Source organism: Xiphias gladius, chromosome 11 (assembly GCF_016859285.1).
Source record: "Xiphias gladius isolate SHS-SW01 ecotype Sanya breed wild chromosome 11, ASM1685928v1, whole genome shotgun sequence".
NCBI classification, from domain to species: domain Eukaryota; kingdom Metazoa; phylum Chordata; class Actinopteri; order Istiophoriformes; family Xiphiidae; genus Xiphias; species Xiphias gladius.
Genome location: NC_053410.1, coordinates 5,698,588 through 5,723,057, shown reverse-complemented (window position 1 = coordinate 5,723,057; position 24,470 = coordinate 5,698,588). Strand labels below are relative to the sequence as shown.

Sequence of the window (24,470 nt, the reverse complement as noted above, 5' to 3'; positions counted from 1 at the left end):
TACTAAAGTGTGGCTTGATATCAGAGTGGAGGGATGAGAGGGGGAGGAGGGGTGAGACGGAGCAGAATCACCATCCAAAAGTATCACAACATTTTCACAGAGAGGTGTAACGATAGCCCAGGTCATGATTCGACTGCATATACAGCAGATTACATTTGATTAGTTTAAAATTAGTTCGTTTGATATTTTGCAGGGGCAACGGGGCATTCAGCTCGAACAAATGTCGAAAAAGTGGGCATGTGTTCAACCAGACTGTGAAAAAAATACATTTCAAAACAATATGCTGCCTTAATATATTGGCTCTAATTATGCAAAGGTCCCCAAAAAAATAAAAGGAAAAAAAAAGCCCTTTAAAACCTGACTTCTAATCTTCAGTATTTCTCTATATAAATAAGCAGCAGTTACAAAAACTGTTCTAACTTTGACACTAAACAGTGTGTTCATAAAAGGCCCCATTAGCTGACTGAGAAAGTATGTCTAAAGGGCCTTTGAACTGAAGGCAATGTTTTCTCACAGTTAATTAGGAACACTGAGCTAAAACTAATGCAGTCTAATACAACAGCCCCGAATAAAATCTTTCCCTTACGAGGGTTGGTTGTAATGTTCAGATTTTGTTGAAACTGTTTTAGAGTCTGCGGTGCTGTTGAATTGTATTGCATTATTCTGGCAGGTGTTTCTATATTTTTGTCCAACCCATTTATATCAACGAGGTACAGCTTAATAACAGAACAAAAACTGAACGTTGTAGCCTTTTATGAAGGTTTTGATTTAATTAACAACAGTTTTATTAGACTGTGTTGGTTTTACCTAAGTGTACCTACTAAACTGGCAACTGAGAGTATGTGTGTTGCTCTCATTTTCGCATGATCACTCGTAACAAGTGAAAACACAGACGACATTCATAGACTACTCTGATGGGTTTTCTGAGAGGTTAAATGATAGTTCCACATCTCCCCACTAGAGGGAGACCCAGGCTCATTGGAGTGGCTCTTGGGGTACCCCCACTGCCAAACGCCCCATTCCCCAGTCTTCCCCACCCAGCCCCAGAGCAGGTGCCCATGTCTGGGCCTGTCTGGCCCTCACCCCCTTATCTGATTAATACTACTAATCCTGGAGGCGTTCCTGCCTGCCAGAGAGGCAGGCCACCAGACTGGCCACTTTCTTGCCCACAGTAACTGGGCCATGAGGCACTGTTAATGGGCTGTACTTTGCCGAGACGGCCCGTTGAAGCTAAGGGGTTGTTTTAGCTCCAGCTTAGTTTTCTGTTCCTCTTTATCTACATCATATAGAGACTAGTATCATTTATCCTGCACACATGCTCTTTTCATATACTGTGTATATTCCAAATCAAACCCTTCTTTTGGGCTCTTTATTTTTCCCAGTCATTTCCTTGGAGCATCACTACTACAATGAGAAAATCCAGTTCTGTGATGGTAGGTTTATTTTACATATCCACTTTGTGTGTGTGTGTGTGTGTGTGTGTGTGTGTGTGTGTGTGTGTGTGTGTGTGTGTGTGTGTGTGTGTGTGTGCGCCTTTGGGCCCTAATCATCTCACCAGTGGATGACCATCTTCCAGAAATCACCGTCCTAGTCAGTCAACTGTTCTACTTCCTCTATTCTCCCTCTCACTCCCTCTCTTCCCCTTACTCTCTCTGCTTTTCACCAAGTAGTGGAATACAAACACCCTTATCAGGAGACGAACACTCATCCCCCTGCCCTCCCCTCCCTCCTCTCTCCCCTGACCCCCCCCACCCCACAACACCCCCCCACCCTCCCAACGCTCATTTGCATGCATCTATTTACTTCCTCTTCCCACTCATTCTTAATAGAGAACCCCACTCCTTAATGGTTTGTTTCAGTAAAGATGAAAAGGGAGACTGTAAAATAAACAGATAGGAGAGTGATTGCACCGTATCGAAAAGAGCAGTGCTTCCCTTCCTTGTTCTTTTCGTCCCACTGAACTTCATGTATATGCGTGGGCAGAAGCAGATGCACAAATTCAATTAGCTGTTTTTCCATATCCTTCCCTCCCTGTGTTTAACCACTAGAGATGGAGGGGAAAAGGGAGGGCTGGGAAATTAAAATGAAGGGGTCTTGGTGTGGTACGTGTTGAGATATGTGCTGTGTGAGACTGTGAGGTTGCATTTGGGAGATAACTCAACTGAAGAGTGCCAGAAGTCCTCACGATTAAATATTTGCTTCTCCGCAAGGACCACGCAGTTTGTGTTTTGAAGGGACATTTTGCTTTCAGTAGAATGTTTTCACTCCTTAAGTGCAGCTACTGTACATCAATCTGTAAGCAGCAGGCTTAAGACTTTTTCTGCTTTGGGGACACGGCAGTAAGAAAGATAAAACTTTTAACTTCATCAATGTTTCTTTATAGAAGCAATAGTTTTACATTGGGTTTTAAGTACAAATAGTAATGATCTTTTTACATTTAAGTTATTGTATAACCTCTTGGTCACAAGCAGTTTCGATACCAATCAAGTATCTTAAGATGATATGTGATCGTGCAATTAACATTTTGACCGGGAAGTAGATAAGAGCCCACCATTCCTGTATTCTTAAGAAACTAAATATGTTAAATTTCGATAATTCTATTAAACTCACTCCATACAGGCCTAAATAACCAGGTTCCTCAGTGACCTGATGGTTCCTCTCAGAGTTTCTGGCTCAGTAACACAGGATGCATCTGTAGGGAACCTTTATGATGCCCTTTTGTAAATCCCTATTTGGTCCGATGGCTTTTTCTGTTCAGGGAAACAATACGTGGAACTCCTCTCCCACAGAATTTAAATCTGATCATGACTGAGATCATTTTAAACTCAAGTTGAGGTCGTGAATGATCTGGTTCTTGTCGTTGAGTTTTATGGTAATGTTATTGTATAATTGTTTGTGTTTTGTGCTGTTTTTTATTTATTGTCATGATCAGTTTTGTGTGTTTTTAAAGACAAATTTAGGGATAGGTATTGCCAACTAGGTATATATATAAATGGTACGTTATGTGGCATTGGTTCATTTACAGTACTTTTCCCTGTAAAAAAAAAAAAAAGAACATTGAACAGTTAATTGATTATCAAAACAGCTGTCAAATAATTTTCTATGATTGACAGATTGATTAATAAACTAATTGTTTCAGCACTTATTGGGACTCAGGATTTGTTCCTGCTGTCAAAATGGAGCTGAAGTTCATGAGTTGTTAAAAAGGTTCGTGTTTAAAAATTCAGTCAATATTCTGAATAAACACGGATTCAGCAATGCATTTTGGAACACCTGCCTAATGTACCTGCATCTCTTCATTTCACCTGAATGTCTTGTCACCACCCTATGTTCCCCGATCGCCCCCTTTTCATACTTAGATCTCAACCCAGATATAAAGTTCAACCCTTTTACCCTTTCCGGGCTTCTGAATTCCCATGAGTACCTTTTTTTAAAAACAAAAAAAAACCAAAACGATTCCTCCTGTGTCAAGTCACATGATCCTCTGATTCTTCTGTTTTTCCTCCGTAGCTCGAGGCTATTCATGGACCCCCAGGAACCGCCGACCAGAGAAGCTACGCGATTCGCTGAAGGAGTTTGAGGTACCCGCCTACTCTGTTCCCCCCCCCCCCAACCGCCACCACCACCATCATCCCTCCTGGCCTCTCCCCCCGTCGTCTTTTTCCCTCTGGGGATTTTTGGAGTTTTCCCTTTCCGAAACGGCCGATTGATTAACAAATAGGGGCATTCTCTCTCTTTTCTCCCTCTCTCTTCACTCTCCCTGTCGTTCCCGTTTGTTCTCCTCTCTCCCTCTCCTCTCTCATCACCTCTCTTTTGGCCGAGCTCTGTCATCGAGGGGGATATTTAAGGGGATCAGGGGGCTACAGGCTGCCCCCTTCTCTTCCTCCCTCCTTCTCTTCCTCCTCCTTCCCTTCCTCTCCCTTCATTCATCCCCCTCTTCCTCTGCCCTTTCCTCCCCCCGTCTTCCCCTCTGTACTTGTGGCAGTACAGACTTAGCTTTGTTTGCTGGAACCTGTCTGTGGCTGTTATACATACACACGCACACACGCACACACGCACACACGCACACACACACACACACACACACACACACACACGCACAGACTCTCCACCCATCCACCTCCCTCCTCTCACCCGTAACCATTGTCTGAAACTAGAAACACCCCAGCTCACCTCCACACCCCACCCTCCTCCTCCTTCTCCGTCCCTTTCTCCTCCCATCCAATCACCCCAGCTGGGTTTGGAATGTGGAAGGAATGACCAAACATACACGAACACACACACACACACACACACACACACACACACACACGAACACACAAACACAAGCAGTCCTTACCTGCATCCTTTCAACTCTCTCCCACCCCTATGTGAACAGGAACTGCTGCAGTGGCCACCTGTGGCGGCAAGTGTCCAGTACTGTGTATCACCAAGATAATTAATGCGAGTATTAGTGGCACTGGCATTACAAGTAGATGGAAACTTAGTGAACTGTTAAAATATCACTGTTTCATTACTTCGGTAGAGGAAAGTTGGGTGGTTGGACTCGAGTAAACCTCTGTTTGTTCTGTCTCTCTCTCTCTGTTTATCCATCATGCTCATTCAGGAACTGTTGCAAACCAACACCTGTGTTCACACCAGATGGAGAAACAAGCGTTGCTGCCAGGTACACACCTTCCCGAACCCACCACCTTCTGTACAAACACGTACACACACACACACACACACACACACACACACACACACACACGTACACACACACACACACACGTATACACACACACACACACACACACACACACACACACACACACACACACACACACACACACACACACACACACACACACACACACGTATACACACACACACACACAGGTACACACAGGTACACACTTCTTTACAGCTTCAGGTAGTGGCAGAAGCAGAACCTACAGCCCCTGGTTTGCCCAGACCAGGCTTCATGTAAAGAGCTTCACTGGACTCTAATAAGAGTTACCAGGCCATTTGTATAATTATGCAAAACATGCTCGATTCCTTAACCAAACTTTAGGGGTCACTAAATAGTGACTTAGTGTGTAATTGTGACAACCCCACTATAGGCTGCTAAAGTCAAATCAGTTTCATTTATAAAGCACAATGTCACGAATTTGCCTCAGTGAGCTTTACGACTCCCTCTACCCTCAGACCCCCAAAAACTCCCCCCAAAGGCAAAAAACCTCAGGAAGAGCAACAGTGGAGGGATCCTTCTTCCAGGACGGACAGACATGCCATAGATGTCGTGTCTAATGAATAGAGCAAAATAGCAAAATTACGATATGGAAAATCAGGATGACAATATTAGGTGATGCTTTTGACCATTTTCTAATCACCCACAGACAGATGAACCCACAGATGCCATGTTGGTGTTTCTGAATGCAGAGGAGAGAGGACATAAACTATAGTGTCATTCATTTAGTCCCTTTCCTGTTTCAGGGACGATTTTTCTTTTGTGTCTGTCTACTTTTATTACTGAATCCCTGGCATCTATAATCTTACAGGTGAAATTAAAAAAAAAAAAACCCATTTTGTGTGTGTGTGTGTGTGTGTGTGTGTGTGTGTGTGTGTGTGTGTGTGTGTGTGTGTGTGTGTGTGTGTGTGTGTGTGTGTGTGTGTGTGTGGTTTACCCTGCAGCTGATCCTGAGCAGTGGAGTACTGGTGACCCTGAACCTAAATGGACCTCAACTTGAACAAGTGTGTGTAGACCGCACATTAGTGGGCCGACTACCAGCCAACACCGCCACTGATGGTTTGTTTCTCACTCACACTCACACACACACACGCACACAAACACACACACGCACATTCTAAATGACAATGACCAAATTGTTCTATGAATCAGTCAGGTGGGTCCAAGACCTGTTTTGTTTATGTACCACTAAACTTCAGGGGGCTGGGGACCTTTTTTTTAGCCTTTGGTGGACAATATGTGTTAATTTCTTTAAAAATATTTTTTATTCTTCAATTCACTATCGGTACCCAATGCATTAAAGCCTTAAGACATTTTTGACTGCAATTTTGGGTACTTTGGTGCTGCTGATGCTGATTAGTGCGGTTGCATAACCCACACGCCTGTTATCGCGGTAAAGAATGATTTATCCTGTATTGTTGCAATTTTTACATTCACTGAATGAAATTATGGTTCATATGTGACTTAAATATTCCAGAGGTTCACTGTGGTCTAAGCAGATTTAAGGACACAAACATCATTGTTTCCACCACGTAGCTGGGCTGTCTATCTCTGCACACAGCCACACACACCCAAGCAAACAGAGACATTTGCATTCAAATGTTCAGTATTTTAAAACCACCAAACCATCTACCACGCACACACACGCATCTGACGCTGTCAGCACTGTCTGTGTGCTTACACCTGCACACCACACATGCAGCTTGACATCTACCACACACACACACACACACACACACACACACACACACACACACACACACACACACACACACACACACACACACACACACACACACAATCCCCAGTCTCCTCACCACTTTGTCACGCAAACACTCTCACACACGCGCCGACTAACACACATAGCAGGTGCCACAGGTGAGCATGGCGACTCTGCTAGCTAATTGCGGGCAAATCCTTTTGTGCTGTGTGTGTCCAGGGGCCTTCCCTTAAGAGCATCCATCAGTGTTTTTCCTCCATTGCGCGTTCCTCCAGGGAGTACTGCCCCCCTCGCACCGCGCTCTCTCGCTCTGCAGACCTGGCAGGAGAGAATAAGGGGCCGTGGACACCGGCCCAAATCTGCTAATTATTTCTTTCTTTCTGTATCAATTATTTGTTCATAACACCACCCTCCCCGCTTCCGCCCAGGGTCTCTAGACACCTGATAAAGCCCCCATAGTGCACACACTCACATATTCTCTCTCACACACAAACACACACACACACACACACACACACACACACACACACACACACACACACACACACACACACAGGCATACACACAAGTACTCACACAAATACATGTGTAATTACAGACGCACAGACTTTCTTTTTATGTAGACCAACAAGCACTTACTGTATGTCCACTCACCTTTACAGTCATACATGCACAGAGACTGGAGCACACGTGCACACGCCCACACACACAATGGCGTACACACACCCACACACACACACACACCCAACTCACCTAGACTGCCCACCTCACCTCCCTCCTCTCTCATCAAAGCCCTTAGAGGCACTATTATAAGAGAGTAATGGTTGTGGTGAGGGGGTTGGTTGTGTTTGTGTGTGTGTGTGTGTGTGTGTGTATGTCTGTGTGTGTGTGTGTGGGGGGGGTGTTCTCACATCATCTGTGTTATTAGCCTAGCTGAGACAATTAGAGAGAGAGAGACCAGATCATCACACACAACACAACATTTACAACAATGTACAATTACTGAAAAAATTCACAATTACAATCAAGGTGTGACTGGTGTAAGTCTGTGTGGTGTTGTGACATACAGTATGCTTCTGTGTGTAGAAGTGAATTATTATTGTCTGTATACAGTATATTTGTATAGTCAATCACTGCAATGTTAGATTAACTTAAAAGAAAAAGTCAAATATAGGTCTCAAATTAACAATTATTTTCATTATCATTTAATCTGTCGATTATTTTCTCAATTAATCAATTCATCATTTTGTCTATGAAATCAAAAAGTAGTGAAAAACAACAATTACAAGCAAAAAATTATGTCCTTAAATTGCTTGTTTTGTCCAACCAACAGTTCAGTCCCAAAAATATTTTATTTACTATCATATACAGTATATTTTAAAAAACAAACAGCAAGCACTCACATTTGAGAAGCTGGAACCAGCAAATATTTGGCATTATTGCTGGAAAAATGACTGAAAGTATAACTTTCTTTTTATCGACTAATTGTTGCAGCTTTAGTCAAATCTTAAATTAAAATGTAAGTCAATGTGTGATGACAGAATTCATTTTCATTTCCTGAACATGATTTGACAACTTTCGTAAGCAAAAGGGTTTTCAGTGTTTGAATGCTGAAGAAAATCCCTTTTCTAATTTGCATGGATTGAACTGAATGTTAGGCCTGGTATGTTTTGTGTATTTGCCCCTCTGAGACAACCAGCAACAGCAGCCAGGTCTGCTTTTGTTTCATGGTGTGACAAAGCAGGCTTACTGTCCTCTCTTAAACTTTGTATCTTCAATGCCGGTTATGCATCCGTGTTCCTAACATGAGCTCTGGTTGCATCATACAGAGCAGTAGATTACGTATATTTTACACCATCAAAGTATTACCAGCTTCTTTGGCCGATGGCTGGGCCAAGCTGCGCATATGCTCTATGATTAAGCATCCTTAAGTGATTTTTCATAGCCGGTTTCATTTACCCATGTTTCAATGTGCTTTGGTTAAGCCCATTGGCCTCTTATGTCAACATGCTGCTGAGGAGATGGCATTAAATGGATTTAGGCGACTATCTTTGTGTGTTTGTTTCTGTCTGTGTGTATGAGGTGAGATCGTGTGCATGCTTTAACATGTGAGTGGTTTGTTTTATGGCCGTGAATGCGAATCCACAGTGTAAAATGTTGTGTGGCACTGTGCACGTGTAAAGCGTGGTTGTAGGCCTGCATGTATGCAGGTATATGTAGCTTTTAGGGGGTAGGTGTGAATGTGCACATGTATAGACTGTGTGTGTGTGTGTGTGTGTGTGTGTGTGTGTGTGTGTGTGTGTGTGTGTGTGTCTGGGGGTGTATCACGGTGGGTCATGAAGGTCTGGCCCTTAATGCCAAATCAGCCACCTGGTCCCAGATTGGGCCACAGCCTGGGCTTCATATCCCCTCCTTCATTTGGGATTGAGTGGGATTAATCCTAATCCCGTTTATAGACACCCATAGAGATCAATACTAAACTGCATTTAACTTGATTTGTCTGTAATCTATTACAGAGACGCTTACCATTGCATTTAACGTTGTTTTGGAAAACCAAGGCACCATTAATGGCTATATTTTCTATTGGTTTAAACCTTGAACCAGTTTTCATTACAAATACTCTATAATCCAACTTCAGCATAGGGACAGACAGACTCAATTGACCTGATTTAAGATGCTAGGTTTTCTGTATTTTTTAAGCAATGTTTCACTTCCCTCGTGAATATTTGCATATTAATTTGAAATTTTCACACAACAGGATGATTTGAGGTGCAATCATACCAATACCCACACGTTTATAAATACGCCTATGTCATGGTTAATTGCCGGTTAGATTTCTAAATCTCGGGGTGCAGCCTTACTCGTTCAACTCAAAGCAGGATATCTGAGAGACATGTGTAACAACCCCCCTGCCTTTCCATTTAATTGGTTTCATAAACAGATTAATTTGAAGGAGAGGGGGGCTTAATTGCTAATCAGCGTTTCCATGCAGCTCCTGAAGAGTTGAACAGGATCAAGTTTCTGCCACAAAAAGGCCTTAGAGTCTACAGTACACCAACAGGAGGGGAAGAGAGAAGAGAAGGGGAGACGGAGATACAAAGAATACAGGAGGCAGTGGAGAAGAGAAGAGAAGAGAGGATGAGGGGAGGTGGAGGGAGGAGACTGGGAAACTGGATGGAAAGAAAAGTAAGGGGGAAGAGAGGGAAAAAAGAGACAAGGAAGAGTGGAAGAGAATGGAGGGCAGACAGAGAGAGACTGAATTTCTCTTTTCCTACTCAAAACTAATCTAAATGAAATAATAGAGTATAACATAGATATTTATAAATGGCACTGTAGTATTATTAGTGTTAACGCAGGGGAGAACATTTAGAAAACATCAGGGTAAAAATTTGTTTGCCAACTGCAGAAAAGTCTGAGAAAATAGTTGATAGTTGTTTACCAGGGATCCGAAGAGCAACATACTTAATGCAAACAGTAGAGGATGAAAGACTTTAAACAGGAAAGACATTTCTTCAGCTATGTTCTTATCAAACCATTGAGTGAATTTTAAATATGTTTCCTTCAATAATCTGGGAGTTATATTATATTATATTATATTATATTATATTATATTATATTATATTATATTATATTATATTATATTATATTATATTATATTATATTATATTATATTATATTATATTATATTATATTATATTATATTATATTATATTATATTATATTATATTATATAGACACATAGATGGCCTGCCTCCAATACAGAATCTTCAAAAAGTACACAGCAAAATGAAACATAGCAGGGTGAGTATTTTAAACTGCTAATGCAGTTAAAAACTAAACTACAAAATGTTAATTTAATAACTGTTAAAAAAAAAAAAACCCTCTGTTGCTAAAATCTTCATTAATTCCCTTTGGGTATAAGTAGCTTCTGAGATTGTAAATCCAGAAAGTCTCTGAGGTTTCCTAAGGAGGTTAATGTCACCCCTTCTGGCTTCCAAATTGGCCTTATCAGTACCAATAAAAGAAAAATCCATCAATGAATGTTTGGCCTCTGAAAAATGTCTTGCTCTTTGGTGTGTTATGTCTCTCCTTTTGATGAAGCCCCTTTGCTCTTGGAAGCTAAAATCCTTCCAGAATATAGAAATTCATGAGAAAACTTCAGTTGTTATTCTTCTTTATTATTAAGTAATTCCAGCCACATTTTCCCATGTATCCAATTTTGTATAGGTAAGGGTAGTAATCGGTGCACGTGTTGCTATCTTTTGTCATGATTCATGGGAGTTTGAGGAGACAGGGGACTATTTAAGGTTCAACAATAAACAGTTTTTTTTTTGTTTTGAATCATGACATTAAGTGATATATATGTGCTTATGTCGTTTCCAGCGGTGCTGAGCGATAGGCTGATTCTGCTCTCCTTCCTGGAGCAGAGCCAAGTGGCTGCAGTCCACCTCAACAGAAAGAACCAGGACTCCCCAGAGAGTGGCAGGCGAACAGACAAACTCTCACCCTCTGAAATCAAGGTACAGCATTAATGGAGCCTTCTACTGAAGGCACGAGTAATGTGTGTGCTTGAGGGAGTGTTTGTTTTTGTGTGTCTTTACATTGGTGTTTGTAAGAGAGAGAGAAGTACAAAGCAACAGAGTCAAAAGAAGGATTTTGTATTGTATCTGTTTCACATATAATCAGTTACTTTTTCTGATTGAGACCAAGTGAAACCCGGAAACAGGAAATACATGGTAGAAATGACACAGTCGCAAGTCAAATGTTGTTTCTGCAGCAGCAGTATACAGGAACTGCCATTATAAACGATGATTAGAAACACAGTATAAAAAGTGGAATATGGATGGTTTCAATTAGAATATCTATAAAATCCCAAACATGCTAAACCTTTGGAACCCAGTCTGTCTGAATCAAGGTTTTGCAGATTGAGGGACCTGCTTGGTTGTTGTTACATTATTAACCTCTTCCCCCTGAAAGCCAGTTAAACAACCTACTCTGGGTTGGAAAGTCTACTCAGTTTTAAATTGCGGAGATTCCACTCCCGTCTGTCGCTATTCTACCATTGGCCAGTTGAAATCCAAAGTATTAAGCGTAGCAAACAATGCCGCAAAACTTAAAGGCTTCATTGAAGAACATACATTAGGTCGGACTCAATGTGTTGGACGTAAACCGAACGTCAGCGCCGCAGCTAAAGTGGCGCTGTCTGCTGTCTGACACACAGCTCCCAGCCTGCGTTCACCAAGCAGCTACTCCCTGCTTCTGTTGAAGATGGTAGTATGGCGATAGCATGAGCCTCATAGCTAAACCAGACAGCCACCTGACAACAACTCAGAGTAATTTTTACAACTTTACAGCAAAACTGTTGATCTTTTACCTAAAATCTGTTCTTCTCTCTGTTCTTGGTTGATAAACACAATACATCCTTTCCAACATATTAAATATATCTGTCTTGATTCTCAAAGCAAAGTTAATTTTTCCATTACAAAAATGTCATGCATCACAGTCTGGGTGGTCCTTGACATAACCGTCTTTGCGTAATCCTTTTTTTTTTTTTTTTTTTTTTTTACTGGCGGCATGAAGCCAAGAAGCTGTGGTGGCATCTTTCCCTAGTACAAGACCTGAAAACAAAAGTCAATCTGATCCATACCGTCTCTGACTGTCTTCCAGTACCTGTAAATCCCAGAGCATTCCCAGAACATACGGTAATGACTTGCTCTTACAGCCGCACAGCCGCTCCAGAGCGCTGTCTGCCTCACCTTGGACTTTTTAAAGGTCTGGTCCTCCATTGGTGTGTTCCTCCCTGTTTAGCTCTTGAAGGCCCTTGCATAGTTTAAGAATAGTTCTGCGACCTAGGTCAGCTCTGTATGCTTAAACAAAAACTCTTAAATACCAGATCTGTATTTTGATTTTTCCGGATCTTCTATATTTCATACTATATCAATGTGATGTCTCAGCTGTAAGAATCTAAAAAAATCCTGGCTGGCCAAGCCTTATTCCTCCCTCAACTCTTAGGATTTTTAAGTGAGGATTTCTCAAAGAAATCCAAATAAGTAGGTTTTGAAATTTGCATCCAGCCTGTTTGAAATAAAACCCGGATTGTAGGCCATCCAGCAGATCAGTGAAAAGGGCTCCTTAACACATGTAATTTCCATCTCATTAAACAGTAAGAGGTACGTAGTGGCACCAACAGGTACTACAGCAAACTACAGTACATTTTCTGAGAGTGACACCGCATGTCCTTGTCTTCTGCATTAACAGTTAATATATTAATATTTTAGTGAAATCATTATCCCTAATCACTTACCTAACATATATCCTTTTTTCTAGCAATTTTGGAAACAACTACAAAAGCTGCTTGAAAGTAGTGATGATGTCACTGGTTATTTATGCAGTTAACCAGTTAGCCACACACTGCCAGAATCTATCATTTTTACGCAACAGGTAGGTTCCGTGTGATCACCAGGGGATTACAGCTTTTACTGCGGGATCAATGTGCCCAGGGGGCCTCTAATTCTCTACATCTGTCCTGTTTCTGTCTATTTATCTCTCATAAAGGTACGTATAGAGAGGCAGTATGATCTCGAGGTGTTTTTTGTAGGTGTTAGTAACAGTTTGATTATGTGTTGTCATGTTCTTCCCTCCCCCAAAACAAAACCTCACTGTTTCCTCCTTCACTAGCTGGCTAACAGCTAACCCTGGCATTATCACATTACTGCCAACCCATTTTGTTAAAGAGCGTGTGGGTGCGTGTGCATGTTGGTGTGTACAAAGGCAGTTGTTCCTGTCGCGCGTCTGTCTCCAGAAGTGAAGTCCTGATAAGACACCCACCACCGCCACCTTAACACACACACATTCATTCAACCACCACCCCACACCTCTGTCAATGCATGTGCATGCAACCTGCAACATACACGTGTGTGCACACGCACCCTCAACTACCCTTCCCCCACAACAAACACACACAAGGACATACACATCGCCCTGGTCCAGTGGGCTAAGCTGGAGAGGGGAGAGTGTGTGCGTGTGTGCGTGTGTGTGTGTGCGTGTGTGTTTGCGTGCGTGCGTGTGTGCGTGTGTGCGTGTGTTGGGGGGGCTAAACTAATCCGGCCCACAGAAAGTGGTTTTTGATTATTGCTGACCAGCAAACGCCAGCAGAAAAAAAAACTAGAAGAGGGAAAAGATGGGTAGGGATGGAGGGACGGAGGGGGCATGCGGGGGGTAGAGATAGAGTGTGTTATTAACCCAGTGATTTTCCGATTTTTTTTTTTTTTTTTTTTTTTTTTTTTTCTTCTTTTCCATTTCTAATCTGTTAGTGATCTTCTGTTCAGCTGTTTGGGGCAACTCTTTGTTCCCTTTATCATCAGATGTACTTCCATCATTTTCATTCCTCTCTGTATTTTGTGTCCAAAGCAAATTCCCCCCCAAGGGGGCAAGAAGGGCAGACATGGACCACTGAACCTGAAATCTGCTCTACTCATACAGTACAGCTTGTCAATATACTAATTTCTGCATGTTCCTGGGCTTTTAAACCTTTTTGTACTGAGGATTATGTTTTATTTAATTTAATTTCTAAAGACATTCCTTTATTCCTGCTTTTGACAACATACCTATTTAGAGGGGTTTTGATTTTACATCTGACTGCTCTTTTTCCTGGGTTTCAAATATTTATTTTGAAACAAACATCCCATTGATCTATTACAAAAAAATTCCAATTATTCTACCTTTTTTTCTCTTTATTTATGCTTTTTGTTTTGTCCTTCATTCATCCCTTCATTCAAGCATGATTTATTCCTCTATTCCCATTTCCCTAAAGCTGTAGTGCACAAAGGCGGCTGTCACTCCTCTTCCCTCTTTCTTACTCTCCTGTCCAAATCCAAACAACCTGCTTTTTCTTCATTACCACCCTATATTCATCTCACTTTTTCCTCTTTTACCTCTGTCCTCCCTCTCTCGGTCAGGTCCTATCCACTCTTCTGCACCATGAAAAAGGTCATGGACACGTGTGTGTGTGTGTGTGTGTGTGTGTGTGCTCTTAGTATGTCTATAAAAGTGTGTGTTTATATGCCATTTTATGTATGTACATGTGTTTGTGTGCATACATGCATGCATTCGTGTGTGTGTGTGTGTGTGTGTTTCTGTGTGAGCGTGTGTGAGTGTGTTTCTGTGTGAGCGTGTGTGCCCCAAGCGCCACGAGAGCTCATTACCGTGCGTCTCTTTGTTGTGGCCTGTAGAGCGTGGCAGACCTTCCCAAAAATATGCACATCACTAAAACAACAAGCCCGACAGAACAAAACACACACAGACATTAATAATGGAAGATAAAAAAACAACCTTAGACATCGACACCATCAGGATCAGGGAAGGACATGAGAGTGATATTTGGGGCTACAGATGCAGTTTCAGAGCCCTGAGGTGTTGGAACAGGCCAGATAGGTGAATCCAAATGGATGAATCACTAACATAGTCTGACAACTTCCCTTCTTCATAGGATATATTTTAACTGTCTGGGTGTGTCTGCCAGCATTGATCTTTACCCTGTCTGTCTTTTGACTGTATTGCCCATTTTGACTCTCAGTGCATAGTCTGCATTTTTGTTTGCATATCCAGGTGTCGTGTGTTGAAGTGAGCGGATGGGGTCGTAGGCTTCACAGACGTGTGGGTCTCAACCGTATCCAGGATGTGGTGCTCTGCTGGTGGAACCTGGATGAGTCCAGTGAGGAGCTGTGGCCCTGGGCTCCCACAAACACGCACAGGAATAACCTGGTCCTCCTCAGCTGTTCACCTACTGAAGGCCTCAAGGTAAACATATACATACAGTCAAGACTGTAAGTATTTAGACAGTTGTGCATTTTTTGTTCTTCAGGTTCTGTGTCTCAGCTTTCATTTGACTAGATTTACATCAGTATAGAAAGAACTGTGTCGGAGATGTAGCCATTTTTAACCCATCGCGCCCAAAGTTTAGGGGTTCAAAACTAATTGGATAGATACACCAGAAGTCAAACAAAATCACCGTATTTAATATCTCGTGGAAAATTCTTTTCAGTCAATGACTGTCTTAAGTCTTCGACCCACAGACATCAGCAGACACTTTTTATTTTCCCTGGGGATGCTCTCCCAGAGCTTCACTGCAGCCACCTTCAGCTCTTTCTTGTTGTGGGGTTAGTCCGTTAGCAGTGTAATGATCAATAAATGACAGTGTACCAGTTCCACTAGCAGCCATACATGCCCAAGCCATAACAGAACTATGGACACTGTGTTAAAAGGGTTATATTCCCCGCACTGTAAATATTGATGTAAACCTATGCAAATTAAAGCTGAGACTTGGCACTTTAATCTAATATCCATTATTTTATTTGAAATTGAATGTGCTGAGGCACAAAGCCTGAGAAACAAAAAATTACCAAATAACTGTCCAAATACGACGGTCTGGAATGTATATAGTGTATATATGCTCACACACGCACACTTTACATGTCATTCATGCATATCAAAAAAGCACTCAAGTTCCAAACGTGTCTGGGTTTTTAACCGGTTTTCAACAGGTCAGTTTTCAACATACACTTAAATTCATAATAAGCACCACAATAAATGCCATTGCAACACCAAAAGTGCAGCCAAACACCACAAATTGGGTGATGAAAGAAAGTAAATAACAACTTCAATTGAAGTTATTATTGACTTTCATTGTACGCAAAGAGAGTATGCACCAGTAAGAGTCAGGAAAAAGGTTTTCCTTGTGCAAAATAATGTGTTTGTTGACTTGGAGAAGATTTATCACCTTGTCCCCGTGGATGGTCTTGTGGGGTTACTGTAGGAATATCGGATGGCAGGGCCATTGCAACAAACTCTGGGGTCCTTGTATATTCTCGGCAATAAGTCAAGTATGGTCTTGTTGAATGCTGGTTTGCCACTGTTTCTGTGTGTGATTCTCTAGCCGCAGACTAGGAGTGGAGAGTGTCCTCTTTGGTGAAGTCAGTATCCTGCCAGCAAGCCATTATTTTATGGAAAATGTTGGATTGCTCTCTTTCCCTTGGCAACCAAGTAGCTATCCCAAGTGAAGAAATTCAAATGTCCTGTACACAAATGATTGTCAGATGGAGCGTGATGTCGACAGGTGAATTGGTGCAGTGCTAGCACCGACATCAGTATTGTACCAAGCAGTCATTGTGAAGAGGATGCTTAGGCTGAAGGAAAAGCTCTTAATTTACCGGTAAATTTCCATTTTGTGTTTCAACCCTCACCTGTGACATGAGCTCTAGGTAGTGGCTAAATGAGATTATGGAGTCAAGCAGTCAGTCACTGACTGCGTCCCACCTGGCCTGGGAACACCTTGAGATCTCCTAGGATCTGGAGGACAAGCTACATAGCCAACATTAATATTAACAGCTGTTTACGTTCCGTTACTCGCCAACAGTTGTCACCAGTGGTGGAAAGCAATGCCAATGTTAACTCTTTTCGTCTCGTCACTTTCAGATAGCGAGTCACTGTAGCATCCAGGCTGCCCTGAAGAAGTAGCGCTGCTCAGAGGGCGTATTATAAACTCATGTATTTTAAATGTAAAAATGGCTGAAGCGCTCGGCAAGTGACCATCACCACAATCTGTTCCTGGCAAAAAAAACCACGTTCAGTGGCAGAGAAAACTTACAGCATACAGCATCGTTAAATCAAGCCTTTTTTCATCAGCTCTCAGTATGACTATGTCTCGCTGGACTTCATAGAGAACAAGCTAAGCAAAATCTAACTAATCAACTGTCAGTAATTAGTCAGTATACAAAACACGCAAAGCAAAGACACAGAACAAAGCAGCCATCACCAAAAACTCTTAACTTTAAAGCTTTTTTAATATCTTTCAGTGCTGTTTGAAGCCACAAATCATAACTCCAGCTGTTTATTTTATTTTTTAAACATGCTCTTGGGCACACACACAGAGTGAGTACACACAGTGAAAAAGGCAACAAAGCTCCTGTTTTGAGTACAGTCCTGTGTTGCCGTGGATGGGATTGGAGATGGTGTGTTAGTCACCTCAAGGGTGGCACCTCTGTGTTGCACCTCAATGTATCACCATATGAAATAAGCAGGAGAGCTAAGCTGTGGTACAGCGTGAAGGGGAACACCTACACATCCACACGCACTCACTCATTCACACAGACTCACACACACAGGCTTAGACACACATCCCCATGGCCTCCGGCAAAACCCTACCCGTGACCCTATTCTGTGTCAACGTAGGATTGGCCTTCTGCCGAAAACAGATGAAAGATCCCAAATTACCGAACTGGGCTTAACTATACTCCTCATACCATGTACCTCGGTAAGCATATGCAAAACCTTCACTACACCAGAGAGAGAAGGGAGAGACTGCGAGAGGGAGGAAAGATGAGCGTTACCAATTGCTAGGAAAACAAATTCAAGCAGGAGAGAATGAAGGAGGGATGGGAGGTGGGGGGAGGGCACATGAATATTGAAATAATCAAAGATTCTGTTCGCTGCTTTTTCCGCTTCTTGTTTTTGGAACGCTCTCCACATTTATCACACTCCTTCACCTAGTTTATTCTCTCTGTCTTCTTCAACCCCCACCACCACCTCCACCACCAAATCAACCTCTCCTCCTTCTCCTTCTCCTCCATCCTTCCTCCACGCTTCAAGAACATTAAAGTCTCTTCGTGGGGCTGCGGCATCGCGCTCTAATGAAAGCGTTTGTTGTCATTTTTCAGATGCACGGTGTGAAATTAAGCGAGCAGTTTATATAAGAGCCGTGGCGGGAATCAAACGCTGGGCACACATCGGGAGACGCCAGCTACTTCAATCACTTCAAGCTCATATATATGTTCCTTTTGTTCGGTTCGCTATCTGCCGCACTAAGCCAATTTTCTAGCCAGTCTCTCGGCATTTAAAAAAGTCTGATTTCTTTCCCTATGTGGTCTTAATTCATATGCCCCCCCCCCATGCTGATAAGTGGAGCCATGGCACGCAGGGGGGTGGAGGGTGGGAAGGAGAGGAAAACACATACATAGTCTGTTTTTATGCAACGAGTCAACATTTTTAATGATCCTCCCTCCATGTTTCCCTCTTTTAACCCCCCCCCCCCAGAAAAAAAAAAACACACAAAGATACACAAACAAACCATTTCCTGGAATTAATAATCTTAATGAAAAGGGAAAAAAACTGATTTATTTATTTGCATTTTAAGTCACTTTAGCCTTCTTGTGGTTGTCTGTATCTGTGAACGTACTTCTTTTGTTTGTGTTTTTTAAGGCATACGACTATCCTGTTATTTGTCCCCAAATGGTTTCTCTGCATTTGTGATTTCTACTGTCTTTTAATTATCATTGACTTTAGCCCTGTGCCGTGTGGCATTCGTCTCGAGCAAAACAAGAAAAACCTTAACAGATTGTCCATGACAGACAACCTTAAATTAAATAATTTGCATAGATACAATATGTATTTGCATATAAATTAAATATTCTATAATCTGTACTTCATTTCTTCCTCAAGTGTAAGAACACTATGATTAAGAGTAAGAGTGTATTAGAGGCTAAATTACATGTAAAATGGGTAAAATTTGTCACCAAAACATAAAAAGCTCCCACCTTAATGTGCAGTAATACATGTGCAGTAGAAAGCACATTCTCAGCAATGCACTTGAGTCATAATTTGGACCATGAAAGGGTCGGGCTTGGAATCCAAAGTGCAGAATTACCCCTAAGCTCCACTGCTTTTTAAAAATCACACAGGAAACACTGCTTCTACAGTTTCGGTTGTAGTGAAAAATATTCCCTTCGTACTACAATTATGTTCAGTGGTAACAATTATGACAGTTAAGGTGTGTGAGGAATATTTTGGTTAGTAATCCCTCTCTGCCTGTGTATTTTCTCACATCAGTACCACAACTTTTACCCTAATTCACATACCTAAAACTTCCCAGTAAACCCCCCCCAGCACCCCTCATCCCTTCACCCCTCAACTCTCCTCCGAGTCCCTCGGTCTCTCTCTACCCGTCTCTCCCTGTCTTTCTCTGCTCCGTGAGCTGGAAAATTGGCTTCAAAAGGCCACTGCTGTGAACAAGGGCCAGCCACACAGTTGGGCCCGTCCGCTTTATCTTTCACGCCACGGAGGAGAAAAAAAGGTGCCAGTGAGAGAGAGAGAGAGAGAGAGAGAGAGGAGAAGAATGGAGAAGAATAGTTTTGACCAGTCACTGAAACCAATAACCAGGAGAAAGCTACTTACTAGAAGCCTCTGTCTCTCTTTCTCTCTCTCTCTCCTCTCTCTCTCTCTCTCTCTCTCTCTCTCTCTCTCTCTGTCTCTGTTGTCTTTGCGTCTCTCTCTCTCCATGTCTCCACCCCCCCCTTCTCTTCTTCTGCTCTCTGTCTCTTTACTCGCTTCTATTCCCACTCTCTCTTCATCTTTTCTGAGTATTTGTCTTTCTGTCTCTCTTTTGCACATCCTTTCGCTCACTTGCTTACTCCCTCTTTTGACCTTATTCATCATGTTTCTATTTTATCCTCTCAGAACCAGGGAACAAGGTATATTCAACTACCACAACATACTCTGGAGAGTCCACAGGCAAACAAAGCTTTGCTTTTATGAATATATCAAAATAACACATGCATACTGTATTTCAGAAGTCTTTTCTTTACCCTTCTTTTAAGAACTGGCTGTTGTTTTAAGTCCCAAAATTTAATTTTATCAGACTTTATTCTTCTGGCAGTTTTTAAAACAGGGGTACAAAATGGTGCTTTAAAAATAATAAGAGTTGGAGATATAATGAACAGCGTCAGCTAGTATTGTGAGATCAATGCCGAGGAAACTGTCCTCTCAAAATCAGCATTTTTTTGTGAATATTAAAACATACAGTAATGTTTATACTGAACATTTGCAGTCAAATTGGTTAGCCATCTGAGCATGCAGGTTTAAGACTTGTCTATCAGCTGCAGGTAAACTGTCTGATAATTTGTCTGATGTTCGTGTCTCATCATACTCACAGTAGCAGGAGTGTTTGGAGTTTAAGAGTTTGTGGCTCTGAAAGATTCAAACCCAATAACCCTGAAAGTCTTGAGTACTGTGCTCTAATCTCCTAATCAGCTGTGTTGCCTTTGGGTCTTTTTTTGCCTGCCTTTGCTCAGACCACATGAAATCGAAAACAATGCACAGCATGGCCTTAAAGATAACCCAGAGTCAAAATGCGGTGGCTGGCTCTAATAAATGTTGTGACTGTAAATGTGTGACTGAGTGCAGTTTTTGCCGTGCATTTTCTGTGTGTTCAACTGTAGCACTATGGAGATATATATTATGATCTCTTAAATATTGCGCTTTTATGAGACACTGAAGAGGTACTTCAACTGGACATTCAAAGTCTTGGTCCAGTTGAGCTCAGGGCACCTCAGGTCAAGTTTTTGTGCTGAATATTGCGTATAAATATCTAAAACCTCAAGGCCTTTAAATATAATTAAAATGATCTTAGTGAGGCTTTACAATATAATGATTATATGATTAAGGAGTTTCGGATAGATTAATAAAATGTAATTCTAGCTATGAATCCACTGTATAACACACTGTATGTTCAAACATCCAAGTAAATATTGGAAATTCAAAATCAATAAAATTATGTTTGAGGCTCATTACTTTCTCAGCAGGGAAATGCCTTTTCTTGATTGTAGTGCTGGTGTGAAAATAACATAAACTTTATCCAGGTTTTACTGTAAAATTGAGTAAATTCCCAATTGTGGTCAAGAGCATGGCTGATTTAGCAGTGAACTGAACTGTAGTTGTGGACATGGGTCTTAAGTGTGGCATGAGGAAGCATACGATGGGTTGACCGTTTGCTTATTCTCTCACATCATACATGGTTTTTGTGTATGTAATATGTGAAAAAATAAACACAAGACCAAACAACAAATTGTCTAGATTTCAATTAAATTATTGGCTGCTACGGGTAAAACCAGGCCATGCAGTATTTAATCTTTGCCTCTGAGCTTTAGCTGACACTGCCCCCCTTCTCCTTTCCCCTGAGGGTCACCTGTCAGGGGACACAGTGCTGAATCAGCTGCACCTCATCCCCGATGGTGCCATGGTGGCATGCTGGCACAGCGGGCAGAGGGCACTAACAAGCTGGGCATGGGATGAAAAGCTGAGGAGGATGAGATGTGGTTGGGCGGTCAGGGTTTGTGGAATTGAAGTAGGTCTTGTGATTCATATGATAGCATTTTGTGGACAGGCTCGATGGACCCTCGCTTGCTACGTGTTTGCGTGGAAGTTTATTTAATGGATGTGTCACTTTGTCCCTGCAGAAATGTAGCTATCCAAAGAACCACACCCTCCCAAGGACACCCCACCTCTTTACATGAATTTAGCCCATCTTGCCTGCTGCCTCCAATAAACACACACACACACACACACACACACACACACACACACACACACACACACACACACACACACACACACACACACACACACACACACACACAGCTCCCACCCCCTGGGGAGCAGCAGAAGCTAGCTCTGGGGGATTATGGAGAGGAAAAAAAGCTTTCAGGAGGACAGTCGTCTGCTTCTCTCCTGCTGTAGACCATGGGCAGGCAAAAAACTCCCTTCCTCCCTCTAAGTCCCTTTTTGGCAATGCCTGCCAAAAAACTGGGCCGGGCAGCTTTGCAAAAGGAAAGGAAGGCAGGCAGGCAGTCGATCCCTCTTTCTGTCTACATGGCGAAAAGAAATGGGCTCATTTAGCCAAAGCTGCCACGGTCAATGCAGGGCTCTGATAGAGGCTTTGGTAAGGTGAAATCCTTCCTAAAAAGCTCTGTTAGTGACTGTGGAACATTTAGGCTGCTGTTTAGTACAGGCTGTTGTCTCCTGTCATCCACCTACTGTTCCTGGTTCCTTGTGGGTGTTTTATCAACAGTACCACCCGTGACACAGCCTATCTCCCTAAGTGTCAATGCTTGCTTAGCAGGGCCATTGTGCCCACTCCCACCAACTGGTTTCGGTCCAGGAGTGCATAATCTGAATTCTGTATTTGACCATTGGTCAGATGATTCCAAGTCTTCTTCCTGTATCACCGTCTTTATATTGGAAAATGTTTGTTTCTTGTCACTCACCATGTCTGGTATTGAGCTCTTGGCTCCTCACACAGGTAAACAGAGGAGGTTGTTTATCACTGGGTGCTGGGTGCCAAGCTGTGGCATGCTCAGGGAGAAGATGTAGTTGACCTTGAGTTAAAATGTAGCTCTTATCATTAGCTGTCTTGATTGACAGCTAGGTGTTGATGAGCAAAGAGGAAGGTTCTATTTCTTCCATCTCCAGGGGGTTTGGGGCTTCTGCCATAGTATGACTCATCACTCTGTCTCTGTTTTTCTCTCATGTGTTCTCTCTCTCTCTCTCTTCTTCCTTACCTTTCTTTTACTCAGAAACAAGTTAGTTCAGTAACAATACCGAAACAGGTCAGCTTCTTCTAATACCTAAGCGGAAGAACATGTTAAAACAACAACACAATTGTGAGATCAAGTTCCAGTTGTGGTGCTTATAGAGGTTTTAATGACATGTAACTACTGAAGGGATACTGGCTGAATCCCTCCCTCCACTATCAAAATGGAATTTTTTTCACTCCAGGACCAAAGACTGAATCAGACAGAAATAAAAAGAGAACAAATGGAAAGTTCAAAACTAATCCAAGCCTGTGCACGGACTTCGACTAACCTTGGCAGACTTGTAGGGAAGTACGTGGAATTGCAGGAGTAAATTCACAATTGTAATTTTACCTTAACCTTAATGTTCATCAACACATAAACATGGCAGTCTCCCACATGATCTAACAATGCTACAGGTGTACTGTATGTCATGCTCATCAGTTGTAAATATTCAGATTTTTTTTTTTAAATCAGACTTTTTTTCCCCATCTGTTTTCTATTTCTAATGGTTCATAATATTGAAAGAAGAGAGAAGAGGAAGAGACGTTAGTCCTTGCAGTCGTGGCACATTCTGAAGGCTTCAACATCATTTGGATCTGATTTATAGGGAAGATGTTCAAGTGTGCACCACTGTTTGAAAATAGCTCTTTTATTTTTTCTGCATATACTCTCTCTGTTAGGTCCTTAGCTCTGTCCGGACAGAAGGCAATCTCCTGGACTGCGGCTTCAGCCTGCTCCAGCCCTACCAGCTGCTAACAGTGGAGCTACCTGCATTACCCCAAGGGTCCCGAGAAGGGCCCTGGGCTGACACCTGTGTGTATGAATGTGCTCGAGGGCGCCTGCACCGCCTGTCTGTCACCCGCATCCCGCTGCCATCCTGGCCCATTTCCTGCTCACGTCACCCCTCTGAAACCACACTCCTCATGGGTTTAAGTGACTCCATCTTGGTCCTGTACGACCAGCGACGGGGGGTCTCTCTCCTGGCCTCCTGCCCTGCGCCACCCAACGTCCTCACCTGGCACCCTGCTGGGGCTGTGGTCATGGTAGGGGGAGGCCAGGGAGAGCTGATGTGCTTTGATGTGGGCTTGGCACCTGTGAACATGGCACTGGTAGAAGAGGAGGTAGCTTCAGCTGCCACACTAAGACTATCTCAGCACCTGCGCTGCTCTGGAGGCCTCGAGGGACTGCAGTGGGGGACAGGCCTGGAAGGTGGTCCGGAGGGGACAGATATGCTGATGTTGGCCTTTCATGGGGGACCACTAGCAGCCTTGAGATTCAGACTAGGTAGGTAAAAGTAGATCCAAAAATGCCATTTGAAACTAATAGCAAAAAAGGTGGGATTTGGAATATTTGGGGAATAGAAACCAAAACTCAGGCTTCAATTTTACTAAGGGCAGCAATTAATAATTATTTCCTTTTTTGATTCATCTGTCTATAAGTCTAGTCTATAGTTCATGACAAGTTTCCATTTCCCAGGGTGATGCCTTCAGATCGCTTGTTCTGTCTGACCAGCAGTTCAAAACTCAATCATATTCAATTTGCAACAAAATAAAAAAGAAAATCCAAAAAGCCTCACATTTGAGAAGCTGGGAACAAATGTTAAGCAACTTATATTGGT

At 42.4% G+C, this 24,470-nt stretch overlaps 1 protein-coding gene across 7 annotated transcripts in view; it reads left to right on the top strand.

Moving 5' to 3' along the window:
- LOC120796012 (WD repeat containing planar cell polarity effector) overlaps positions 1 to 24,470 on the top strand; it is a 97,020-nt gene that overhangs the window by 32,038 nt on the left and 40,512 nt on the right. For 4 of the 7 annotated variants that reach the window (XM_040138291.1, XM_040138295.1, XM_040138293.1 and 1 more), the window contains 7 exons: positions 1,383 to 1,433; positions 3,511 to 3,581; positions 4,607 to 4,666; positions 5,674 to 5,788; positions 10,833 to 10,969; positions 15,057 to 15,248; positions 23,533 to 24,136. In XM_040138291.1, coding sequence (XP_039994225.1) covers positions 1,383 to 1,433; positions 3,511 to 3,581; positions 4,607 to 4,666; positions 5,674 to 5,788; positions 10,833 to 10,969; positions 15,057 to 15,248; positions 23,533 to 24,136 — 1,230 coding nt within the window. The remainder of the gene's footprint in view (positions 1 to 1,382; positions 1,434 to 3,510; positions 3,582 to 4,606; positions 4,667 to 5,673; positions 5,789 to 10,832; positions 10,970 to 15,056; positions 15,249 to 23,532; positions 24,137 to 24,470) is intronic. The other 3 variants (XM_040138297.1, XM_040138292.1, XM_040138298.1) reach the window with 1 other exon arrangement.